The sequence below is a fragment of the Corvus moneduloides genome, chromosome 4 (assembly GCF_009650955.1).
Source record: "Corvus moneduloides isolate bCorMon1 chromosome 4, bCorMon1.pri, whole genome shotgun sequence".
NCBI lineage: Eukaryota > Metazoa > Chordata > Aves > Passeriformes > Corvidae > Corvus > Corvus moneduloides.
In genome coordinates this window covers 67,333,842-67,346,895 of record NC_045479.1, presented here as the reverse complement: position 1 = coordinate 67,346,895, position 13,054 = coordinate 67,333,842, and the positions used below count along the sequence as shown (strand labels likewise).

Sequence of the window (13,054 nt, the reverse complement as noted above, 5' to 3'; positions counted from 1 at the left end):
CAAGAATACAGGTTTTGTCATAAAGTCCAGTGGAGGAAAGGGGACAAATCAGACCTGGCTTACAACCCTTTTCTCATTTTGAGTAGTCATTCTGGTTAGCCATGGGAGAGGATTTGTCCAGGATAAACTAGTTTTGATGATACAGGCTTTGCTGTAGAAGAGATGGATTTCTGAACACAAGTGACTCTGGTAGCTCAGGAAGAAGAAAGGGATAGGAAAAGACACTGAGTAGTTTAAATATGCACTGCCTAAAATTTTTAATGTCTTTTTTCCAAGTCGTCTACTTTAGCCAAATTCTTCCCACCATTAGCTGTGGAGATTCAGAAAGCTTCATGAGACAGGTGGACATGCATACATCCCAAAATCCAACCCCCGCTGCCCATATGCTCCCACACTAGACTGAGGGCAGAGTTAGTCCTGTTACACCATCAGCCCTGCTAACTGGAGTGGGAAAAGCTGGAGCCCAGGCCCACACTCCTGGCTGACAAGGCTGTTATTCTGCACAACCAGATAACCAACCCTGGGTCAGATGGAGCTAATGCTGGTCTTTCAGTATCACTGTTACCCTTCCTCACCTCCAGTCCAGTGTCGTGGAGGAGCAGCTACAGCAGGCAGCAACATGTAGGGCACAGCTGTGCAGAACTCTGCTCATTTTTATCCCAAATGACGGACACCCCTCTCACACTGTCCTGGCACTTGTCAAATGTGAGGCTTGCAGTAGTGCTGTGGGCAATGGCAACACTGCTTTTCTGTGTCGTCCTGGTGGCCTAAACAAGCTAAAATAGTCAGCAAAGCTACTTGCTGCACTGTCCCCTCCACCCTTGTGAGGGAGCAAGGCTGCTGGATATGTGGCTTCAACCCTGGATTCATAGCCCTCCCAGGAGTCCCTCTGCATGCTGCCCTTCAGCAGGCAATAGCCAGGTACAGCGAGAAGTTGGGTTTACTCTGTGCTCTCTGCCATGGAGACCTTTACTTTTGTTCAGCACTTCTTTGTTGTCCTAGTAATACAAGTTAACAGCCTCTTGAACCAGCATCTCTTTATCAGCAGAAAACCATCACGATTTAGAACATCAAGTGCCGCACTTGTGCCCTCAGGAGGGAATGCAGAGGATGGGAAGATCAAGAAGATGAACCAGCCTATATCTCTTTAAAAGGCCAAGCAAGCACTGAAATAGAGTGAGTGCATTTATCTAGGGGCTGGGCTTTGCATTCTCACATCCTGCTGCTGGAAGCTGGAATTGGGCACAGGTCTCTTTTTCTCTTTGCTGAAAATATCACATTTGTCATATATGTCTTACCGACTTGCAAGAAAATGATGTGCTTGGTGTACCTCACAGACAATAAGGAGTGAAATCTCACCCTGTCTTCATGGCACACTGCAGTTCTGTGGAGTTATTTCAATTTAATGAAAAAGGAGAAATAAGTAGGAGCCCAGAGGTATTAGTGAAATACCTGTCACAGCATGTCAGCACCAGTGGCAGCACAAGGATGCACAAATCCTGGCCAGTCCCCTACAGCCACCCTGCTGTTAGCTAGTCCCTGGGTATTTCCTTGCAAATCACATTATTGCTGTGCCTTAAGAGTCTCACTTCAGGCTTTCAGCTAAATGGCAAGTGAAAATAAGCCCTAATCACTCTATACTCCATCTGTAGTCAGTAGCAAGAGATGTAGGGGCAAATAATGCCTTGCATGGGCTGGAACACATCTGTAAGTGCTGATCCCCTCCATTAATTGTAATCAAAGACTAATCAAAACTAATTTGAGTGTGAAGGGTAAATGTCTAAAATTGCTCCGTCCCACACCAGTCATAGAAATGCACCTGATCGTTTACTCAGACTGGTGTGGGTGAAATACACCGTGTTCCAGGAAACTGGGGCGATACATTCAGGCTCGTTTGCTAGATTTCTTTCATAGAAACCTGAGGTTTTATGCTTGCAGGGCTTGTCTATGTGGATCCCTGCCTTTCAGCAGAGGAGGCATTGCTTAAATAGCTGCTTGTGTGTCTGCAAATATGGCTATCACTGTTCTGTTTCTTGCCTGCTTCCGTGTGGTGGGTGTGGATCACTACCCAGGCTAAAGAAGAGAGAAAATCCACAACCTGACTTGGTTGCAGTGTAGCTGCTGGGCTGCTAACTTCCATGCCACCCTCCCTCTGCACTGGGAAAACATCCTCAGGTTTGGAGGTGGAAATAGGAGAGCATCATTGATCAAACATACCATGCAACAAGGTCCTCATATTGCATTAACAACACACCCAAAGACTTTCTTAAGCAAGGAAAGAGCAAAGGATAACTCTTGGTCCCATGGAAATCAACAACAAGATTTGTATGTATTAAAATCTCACATATATATTAATTTTTCACACCTCTCTGAAAGGAAGAAGGCATGGAAGACTTGCTGAATAACTCGCTACATAAAAATCACTCACCTGCTTAAAAAATAACTTACATTAAAACAGGGATTCACATTATAATGGAAGAACTAATAATAAAGAAAGGAGATGAGCAAATTGTGTTGTAAGCTGGTAAAAATACATATGGAACAAAGCCATTGGAAAAGAACTTGACAGGTTTCTTAATGCTTTAAATTGGAAATGAAAATTATCAGAATCTAAACCTCTTCAAAGATTTCCATGCTGATTTTTAATCAAATTAATTTGGTTCAAAAAAAGAGCCTTCTGTTTTCAAAACTGAAAAATTACAGGCTTCAATTTTTTTTTTTCCAGCTTGAGCAGCTTCAACTTCCAATTCATAAAAGTATAAAAGATATTTCAGTCAAAATTAAAATTAATTTTTCTGGCTCTAGCTAAATAAACATTTTCCTGAGATTTTGGTCAAAGAAACTTGGGGTTATTTTGACTTCATATCTAGATGTTGAGTGCAAAAATGCTTGGGTGCTTAAAAATATCTGCATGTTAGAAAAACTATTAAGAATCCTATATATGAACTAAGGTTGCTTAATCTTAAGGCTGGAATCTACTATTAGCGTATTCATTTAAGCCCATAAAAATACCTGTAGTGTCAGAAGAAATCTTCAAAATAACTGAAGTTTAAGATATTGAAGTGCCTACTCATTTGGGTAGGTCATTATGGCCCTGAAGTATCTCCCTGGCAGGGACAGAAGCACACCACTGCCTTCCCTCCTGATCAGTATGCCAGGAACCAGCTCCCATGAAGTGCTGTCCTCCTCAAACCAATTGATTTCAACAATTTAAAGACATTCAAGTATCTCTGAGGATAAGTGCAGGCAAGCGAGAAAAGACTTTCTATGTTGTAAGTGCTGTGAGGAAGGGAAGGAGAATGGATTCTTAGTTTCCATAAGTCTAAACCCAAAAAGTTTGTTTCATTCTGACTTGAGTACTTGGCTACACCAGCCATACCCCACTGGGAGCTGGTGAAGTGCCAGGGATGTGGTTTGACTCAGATCTAGAAGTGATCTGAGTCAAACACTGAGAAGATCTCTAAAGGAGGGAAAAGTTCAAGCTCCAATTTGACAGTTTTACATAGTTTCCAGCGCTACTAGCATTATACAATTATTGAAGGTCTCTTGGGATTGAGCATGCTGCATCCTACACGTTTATCCTTCAATTCCTCTTGGAATTTTGTTCTCACACAAAGCACAGCGTGATGTTTCCTTACTATCAACTCAGTCAGCTGAGAATATCAGTTTAATAATACATAGAAATGCAAGTTCAACCTAGATGCTTCAGAAGAAACTTAGATATGTAGCAACAAAAGGACAGGATGTTCTACACTTCACTTGTTTCCTCTGTAGATCTATTTAGCTGTGCTAAAGTGTAATGTTGTTATGGCATAGTACTAATAAAAAAGCTAAACTCAGCCATATGTGATGGCAAAACCAGCGAGATGCCATGTGCTGTGCAGCCAGTCCCCATGAAGTTTGCTCATATCATTCCCAGATTGACCACCCTCCTCATCTCCTGCCCATGTTTAATGTAGCTTTTTTTATACTTTGTCATTAAGCCTGTAGTTCTGTAACACAGGTAATGGCACTATCCCATATATTTAAATATTTTAGATACATCTGATTCTATGACAGGAATTATTACTTTACTATTGCAAGGACATTGGCCATGGTCCAGCAATTATGTAAATTCATAGCAAAGTGAGGGAGAGAAGGCCAAGTCTTGGCATGGGAATAGCAGGCAGCTGCCTGGTGTAGCAGGTGGTGAAAGGACCATTGGCTTTCAGACATGCCCAAACTGGCTGTGAATTAAATGGGTGTTGGTGTGTGGAATTTTAGAGGATGGAGTGCAACATTGCCAAGACCAGCTGTTGCCACCTTCACCTCTTCCTTCTGCTGGAACAGGAGGAGCATTGAGCTGGTTTTTTTAGGGTTCTCACCAAGCTCCTCTTCCTTCTCCTTTCTGTGTTCTTGTGACAGGAGTGACCTTGCCTGGGTACCACCCTGGTCTGAACTGTGAAAACAGCTGCCACCAGGAATTTGGCTAAGTTACCATGACTGATGAACATTTCCTTAATTACAGTGCCATTCTGTATGTACGAAAAGAGGAGTTATTTATTACCTGTAAAGTTTACTTTCAGGAGATAATCTTTGTACAGCTTCCTGCCATCCAGATGCTTCATGGCATCACAGAGTTTGGTGGTGTTTGGGCAGAGAGTCCTCTGCATTTTATGCAAGGCATGGGCCATTGCATACACAGCATTCACAACAAACATGATCTTGGATTCTTGCTCGTAGTTGGAACTGTTGATGGTGAAGTGCTTGTCACAAGCCTTTTTATGTGGTTTCCGGTTCTGCAGGCTACACTGGAATTTTTGCTCCCAGAAATCCTTGAACCAGGGGTTGCGTCTGTTGTTATAAGGGCTGAGACTTTGGAAATACTTGTCAAACTCTTTAACCGGATGGGAAGCAAGCTCCAAGGTTATGGCCCCCGATGCTATGTGCTCATTGCCCTTGACAATGCTCTCCTGTGCTCCCCACCCGTCGCTGGCAATCCAGGTGAAGGACACGTTGAAGCGGTTGGCGGCCGCAATGAGCTCCCGGGAGTCATCACCTCGCATGAACAGCACCACCACCCTGGCATTGGGTTTCTGGAGCAGCTCCCTGATCACGCCGTCGTAAGACTTCCTGATGTTGGACCGTCCCACTTTCTCGGAGGTGGCGATGCAGATGTTGCGCAGACGAGCTTCCTGCTCAAAGGCCTCAATCCCCGTCTCCCCGTAGTCTCCTTCGGAAGCCACTGTTGACACGTAAGTCCAGTTGAAATACCGCAGGATTTCAGCCATGGCTTTCGCTTGGTAGAAGTCCGGGGGCACTGTCCGTGCGAAATAATCATAGCGGGATTTGTCGCTCAGCTTGGCACTGGTGGAGGCGTAGCTTATCTGGGGGATCTGGAAGAGTCGGAGCAAATTTGCCACCTGGAGACAAAGGGGGGGAGCACAGATTATTAAAGAGTGGCATTTATAAAATGGAACAAAAATATTTCGGGAAAGGCATTGACAGTGTTTTTTAATGAGAGATGTTCTGACGATTGCAGATCGAGGGTGTTGATAGGGGATGTTGATAACAAACTCCAGGGAGAGTATTGCACTGAGCTTATGCACAAAAACTGTTCTGATGCCCAGTTAATTCCCTGGGTCCTGCTGTAATGTTTGTAAGGATTGTAATGGACCTTTATTTTCGTGAAACTGAGCCTGTTTAAACAACAGATAATTAGACACAAATGGACAATGTATTTCAGTTTCAGATTTCAGTAAGTGTTCCTTACTAAGGTCTGAGGATTTGCATGCCTTTGCTTCTGAATTCTTAAAATTTGCGTAGTGGGATAGATCTTCTCCAAGACTCATTGTATTTGATAACCAAATGCACTAATAAGATATAAATTTCCATTTTGTGCAAATATCACAAATGTACAGGCCTTTTGCAGAACTTTATAGTCTCACACAAGACAAGTTCCCACCTCTCCTATTTTTCACTCATTTAAACTTTTTTCTGAGATGTTCTGACTTCAGACCTGCTGAGATGGCACATTCATTGCATGCAACTCTTCAAGTTGCACCATGTCCCAGAACCACACAATCACATTCACAGATTCACAGAAACACAGGATAGTCTCAATTGGAAGGGATGCACAAGGATCATCGAATCCAGCTTTTAGTGAATGGTCCATATGGGGACCAAACCCATGACCTTGGCATTACTAGCACCATGCTCTACCCAACTGAGCTAATGTCATGCTGACCTACGGTTTTTAATAAATAATAAAACTTTTAATAATCTCTATTTGCCCTTCTAGTTTATGTGGTCCAAAGTCCTGCTTTTTTTTTCTTTTTTTCATGTGTTGCTATGTCCAGTGCTTAAGTATTTCCAAATCTACTCTGCTGCTCTCACAGAAGTGCAACTCTTGACCGCATCTCGAAAGGAATGAAGAAAGGTTATGGCACTTTTTTCCTATGATAGATTCTTAAATAATAAAGGGAAGATTGGGGGCTAGAAGTTGTGTCCGGTAAATTAAATTTGAAGCTAATCTTGGCGTACAGCCTGATGAAACCATTTGAAAAGCCATAGGGTGCTTGAGATTCCTGCAATAGTGTACTTGAGATTCCTAAGGGAAACTTATTAAAAATTGCCCAATCATTTAATTTTTTCAATCTTCCCCAGATTTTTCCTTGACCACAGACTGTCTTTAAGAATTCAAAGGCAAAGGACTGTTTTGAAAAAATGTTGTAGAACAGGCAAATTTTGAAGGCTCAGACGTCAGTAGCAAATTAGACAGTCTGATTAAAAAAAAAAGGAAGAATTTTATTGCTTTTCAGCAACCTCTACGACTTGGGATTTTATAGATTTAGATTCTGTCTTTTCTGTAATGCAGACACTGAACTAGTGTCCTGCTGTAGCTCAGTCTCCCCCTGTAAACAGGTGTAATCTCATCTGGGCCAGACTCTGCTGCCATCCATACGTGTACAGGGACTTTCACAAGTCCTGGGCCACATGGAACTGAAGACTTCAGGAGGTCCTTGTCCTCCTGTCCTTCTAAAACACCAGGAAAGACCAGATGTCCTGGCACCTCAGCTGTAGCTGTTGACTTGAAGCTCGCCTTCACAAAATAAACCACTGGGAGTGGCTTATTTTAGTTTAAAACAAAATATAACCTTTTCTACAGTGCTTGGAAGGAGCATCCTGAGCTTTAGCTGACACTCTGTAGTTTTGCAGTGGGTACAGGCACAAGGCTGTGGCTGAACTAGTTACCGGCCCTCAGAAAGCAGCTGATGTGTTCTTAACCTCCCTGCTAGACGGTAACAAGCATTAAACTCCCTTATACTGGAAGTGTGGGATTGAATTTGCATTGTGGTGATGTAAATGAACAGCTTTAAAGCAACAGGATGGGTAGAGAGGCTTTTTCTGTCACCAAGGTGCAATGGATTCTTTGAGCATCATTAAGTCCCTGTGGCTTTGTAACTTTGATTATATACCCACAGATCCCCATGGTTTGGTTCACATGTCCTCTCTCAAGAGCACTCTGATTTGGTAATAAGAATCTACTCCACATAGCTATTCTGGAACATTTCCTGCACAACTGTGTGGGCTGGAACTGCTATTCTCGTCTCAGTTTATTCTAGCAGGAATTATTTTATTTGTGCTAAACCATAATGAAGATATGCACACATATCATTCTGCATTTTCCCCCTCAAATTGGCTAAAGAAGTCTGTTTTCAGCAGCTCAAGTAATGCTGTTCAGTATGTAGACAACCCTTCAGCTCACAGAAAAATGCTCCTAAAAATAAAGCAGCTTTATTGTTAGTTTGATTTATTTTTTCTTTTTTTCTGTTTTTTTCTTAAATATATTTTTGTTTGTTTGTTTTGTTCTGTTTTTTTCTTTTTTCTTTTAGTCTAAGCAGAAAAAGCATCCATTGAACTACTCTCCCAGTTTACACAGGGGCCCTCAGCCTTGGAGGCCACTATACTTCCAGGGTCCTTGCAAACAGCTGCAATTCTGATTCTTGTCCTCTGGGGAGAAGAAAGTTTTCATGTGTTTACAGCTGTCTGCTGTAAAGCTTCTCATTATGAAGCTGTCCAGATGGTAGATTTTTCATGGACTAAAAATTAAAAAATATAAAGAAGTCTGATTAATCATAAAGGATAGCGGCCCAAGCATCCCTGAAAACTACTACTGCTCATGGAATTCAGTGAAGCTGTATCTGTTAATTCAGATCAGGACACTGTTCTTGAAATTCTCAGGTGGGGATTTTTTGGACTATTGTAATGTCTTGATATTAGGGACTAATTTTTCAAAAAAGGTCAAGTCTCAGGGACCTAGCTGATGCAATTGATTTCAGAACAGTCCCTTTTTCCAGCCATTTCCATGCTGATCTGAGTATTTGATTATGAAAATGTTATCCTGGTTAAGAGACTAACGAGAAGAGCACAGGTAGCAGGTTCTGCAGAGGAGATGATGTCTAAACTATGTGTACTCAGTGTAGTAGAGGACAGTGGGATGTAAACCAGAGTTATGTGCACTGAGATTGAACCACCTGAGGCACACCTCCACTGTAGCTCCGTGCTGCCTTGGCATGTGTGGCACAGCTTCAAAATTGCAGTGCAGATCCAGCTTTTGCTAAGTGAAATAATTTATTCTGGCAAAGCTCCAGGGAGCAATTTAATCAAGCCGTGGTGCATGCAATTAGTCCTGAAATCCATATGTTGACACTTAAGTTGCAGTAGTAGCCAGGTCTTTTCACTGTGAAAACTGGTGGGTTTTGCAGATACTTTTGAAGTCTGGATGTTCTACATCTGCAAACCAAAACAGCCACTTTGCACAGCTTGCTGTGAATAACGTGTGTCGACAGAGTCAGCGTTCAGCGTGATGGGAAGCCTTTATTTGCCCTACACTGCTGGGCTTATTAGTGCAGCCACTGTCCTGTGGTAAAATGTCTAGTCCCCAGGCAAACCTGGCTCTCACTCAGCTGCTGGGATGGGGGGTGATTTGTTGCCCAACATGAGCATGGCAGTAAGTCCAGTGCCAGCCACAACCCTCCGTAGGGATGTACTGCACCAGCAAATCCTGCAAATGGAGTGGCTGCGGCAGTGCCAGGGGAGACCAGTGTCCCTCTCCCAGCACTGGAGCCACATCTGTCACTTCTGCTTCTCTGAGCAGCTGCAGGGACAGGATAAATGCTTGTGGGAAATTGCCAATCTTGTTTAAAACACTGAAAATGGCTCCATAATAACAACCTGCAAGGAGCCATGAATTAGATACAGCTCAAACACATGAACCTGGTTTCTTAGTGTATTGTAGCCATTCAAGAGTCCTGCTGGTAAATGGGGACAGATAGGTAACACCTCTATGTCTCAGTGACCTTGATCTGTCCTATGATTTATTGAATCTCATGGAACATTTTTCTTAACATTGATAGACTTTTTTTTCTTTTTTTTTCCTGGCAGTAGGATTTATTCTGATGTTTTTGTTAAAATTTCCTTTCTTAATGGCCCAGAGACTGTTACATGGATTTTTTGAATGTGTATGGGGCTGCAAAATGCAGGAAACATTTTGGAGAAAAGAAGAAAAGATAAATTTCAAAAGTTCTAGAATAGATAGGGTTTCTTTACCATAACACACAAGCGTGTATCACATATTTGTAGGACAGAGGAGGCCCCTTGTTAGATGACAGTGCTCTCTGCCCTTCTGAAATTTAACCATGCGAGAATCTCATGGCATTTAACATGGCTTAATGAATCTAATTTCACAGAGCTCCTTTGAGACAGGCAAGAGCTACTCTGAACAGACAATAAATTAGGCTGTGGAGCAGAACAGGATTGAAGTAAAGGAGTCTTGTCTCTATTGAGAAACTAGGCAAATTTCTGTCTCTCTGAGCTGCAATCTCTCCTAATGGAGATTCTGTTGCTGCATTTGGACTCCTGAGAAAGCCTTTCTATTTCTGGGAATAAGTTGCTAGTCCAGATTCCCAGAGCAAGACCATGGCAAAGCCATGTCCCAAGTTTTCCTAATTTCTAGATCATTGCTATAACACAGGGCCTGAACTCTTGCTTTAAAGGAACATGCACTGCAACCAGTGTACGTTGTATCCCATTCCTAAATGTTGGTAATCTACCTTGTGGGCTTTTTGTTATTATTTGGGCAGTTGGAAGTCAAACTGCACCTAAAGCATTCATTCCTATATATAATACATGGGTTTTTTCTTTCTTAAATCTAAAAATGTAGCAAAATTTTGGCAGAAAGTGCTATTTTAGAAAGGCAGGAAAGAAACACTGGTTGTGAATGGGCTGGGACGTGGATGTGTGATAGGTGGCAGGCATAAACATGATGTAAAGACTAAATGAGGCACCTCTCTAGTCAACAGTCTCCACTGGCCTGTGCAGTCTCCCCATGGTCTCAGCTCCTGGGAAGTACATTTTTTCTCACGTTAAAGTCTCCATTTTTTCAATTCATAACTACTTTCTTCTATCCTCTGGTCCCGCATCATGTTGATAAAGACATTTACTTTGTGTTCCTGAGAACAAACCTGTACATACTGAAAAGCTGGTTTTAGGTTAATACCAAACCTTCTCTTCTCCAGACTAAACATGTGCAGTTCCCTCAATTTCATCTTGTAGGGTTTGTGCTCCAGACTCTCCTCCCCATGATTATGTTCTTATTTATTGAATCGTCCTTTTACCAAGGGACCCAAAGTTGAACATAATATTCTACATGTGGTCCAATGAGAATAGAATAAATAGAAATATTTATTTCCATCTGTGTACTGGCCATGTTTCTGCAGATACAGCCCAGCAGGCTGAGAGCCTACTGAGCTGCCAGACTGTATCACTGGCAATAAATATGAGCAATACTTAAAAGCTGGGCTCCATCATAATTTTCCCTGTTCTCTTGGGATTTAGTAGGGTCCTACCTGGGGACAGTGCGACCCAGAGTGACTCAGTCTGGACACTTCTGACATACTCATATAATTTGGGAGTATTCGGGAAGAGGAGAGCTCAGTGATGCAAATGCAGCTGCTCAGCTTGGACCCAAGAAAAAAATTCACTCCAAGCTAATATGTTTTCAAAGGGAAATTAGGACCTTAAGGGCCTCACTGCTTTCAGAACTGAAAAAGCTGTATCAGCCTGGAACATCATCTCTCTCTAGCCTGTTTTAAAACTATGGGTGCCATCTCTGGGATATTATAACTGAAGGATATTTTATTGAAGGCAGTGACTGCACAGGGGCTGTGTCATGACCTGCAGCAGAAAGCACCAATTTGGCTTCAGCAGGACTTCAAGCACTGACCCCAGAAGGTCACTGGGAATGCCAATATCCCAGTTTTTAAACTGGGATATTAAAGGTCAGTTGTAAGGAACTCAATTAGATGTAGTGAGGTTATTTAGGAGTCCCAGCCTGGCTTGTTCTCCTATGGAATCTTCTGGTGCATTGCAGGACTGAAGCAGTGGTTTCCACCAGCTTTCTCACTCTTTGGTATTAAGAGGGCTGTTTCCTTGTTTGTAAGTAATGTTCCTTAACCAAATCCCTTCCAAACAGAAACTCAAGAAAAAATAATTCATTATCAAACAAATAAAAATGTCTGACATTTTTTGTTAGTGGGGAGAGGGCTGAAGGGAACATTATTTTGCTCTTCTACTGAAAATTCAGGCAATGAGGCTGGGAAAAATATAGATAAATATTTACAGCAGACTCAGTAGCTGTCACACAGAGAGAAGCAGTGTTTGAATGGTGAAATAACTTCATCTGCAAAATGAACATCAGAAATAAGGAATACTGTCAGAGTAACAGCTAGGATTTCTGCAAAGGACCTGGGAATTTCTTTTTATATTTGTGTCCATCTGTGCAATAAAAAGTAAACCATGGAGGGCATCCAGAGAAATGCTGTGCCTTGAAGGAACTGTTTGGAAATTTTTTTTTTTTCCTGCAGGGGATGGGACAGTGAGCTGTCACAAATGCACTCTGCCTCCATACAGCATTACTGTTGAAGCGAAGTAAGCTGAGCACTAAAGTTGAAAAGAGACCTGTGCAGAAGACCTTGCTTTGCATGAGGAGTGCAACTCTTCTCTGAGACTTCATAAACCTGCCTGTGAGTGACTCATGTCACATATACACGTGATCAGAAAAGGTACTAAAACTGCGGCTGGTGGTTCTAAAGAAACATGGAATTGCTTCTGGACTTAGAAGAGTTATCAGTGGTAAATATGGTTATTTGAGACTCATTTACTGATGAGTAAGTCTAGTCAGAAGAAGTAGAATGAGTGTAGGTGACGTCCAGGTGACCCTAGCTAGTTCTTATTTTTGACCACTTCCTCTTGCAGTTACATCCTTTCCCCACTTGGAACAGTTTATTGTTCCCTACAACTCGGTGAAAGGAGACTGTAGCCCGGTGGGGGTTGGTCTCTTCTCCCATGTAACAAGTGATAGGAAAAAAGGAAAGGGTCTCAAGTTGAGCCAGGGGAGGTTTAGATTAGATACTAAGAAAAAATTCTTCACTGAAATGGTTGTCGCGCATTGGAACAGGCTGCCCAGGGAGGTGATGGATTCATCAGCTCTGGAAGTGTTCAAAAAACATGTAGATGTGGCACTTGGGGAGATGGTTAAGTGGTGGACTTGGTAGTGCTGGGTTAAAGGTCCCACTCGACGATCTCAGAGGTCTTTTCCAACCTTAATGATTCTATGATTCTCTCATTGTATGGTAGAGCTCCCACCTTCTCACCTGTGATCTTAGTGGTTACTTATCCATCCCTCTAAAGTCATAATTTCCCCTTAACAAAAGGAGAAAATGCAACACACTGAAAAAACCCCAAAAATATCCCAAACCCAAATCAAAAAGACTGTAAAGGAATCAGTTACTGTGGGATTTTCAGAGAAGCCAGAGGGAGGTACCCACATTCCTTTGAAATCTCTAGGAAAGAAATATCCAGTGTTCTTTGGACAGTTTGAAAATCTCAGCCTAGTGGCTGTTCAGTTTCTGAAAGTGGAATAGAAATAAAGAGAGGAACAAACAGCAAGGATCTGGCTGAGAGGTAGTGGAGAGAGGGGAAAAACAGAGATATAAGAGGGAGAGAGCTTAAA

General features: G+C 42.2%; 1 protein-coding gene across 7 annotated transcripts in view; it reads right to left on the bottom strand.

Moving 5' to 3' along the window:
- Window positions 1-13,054, bottom strand: part of GRM3 (glutamate metabotropic receptor 3) — a 101,812-nt gene that overhangs the window by 25,808 nt on the left and 62,950 nt on the right. For all 7 annotated transcript variants that reach the window (XM_032105422.1, XM_032105421.1, XM_032105426.1 and 4 more), the window contains one exon: window positions 4,547-5,402. In XM_032105422.1, the coding sequence (XP_031961313.1) occupies window positions 4,547-5,402 (856 nt within the window). The remainder of the gene's footprint in view (window positions 1-4,546; window positions 5,403-13,054) is intronic.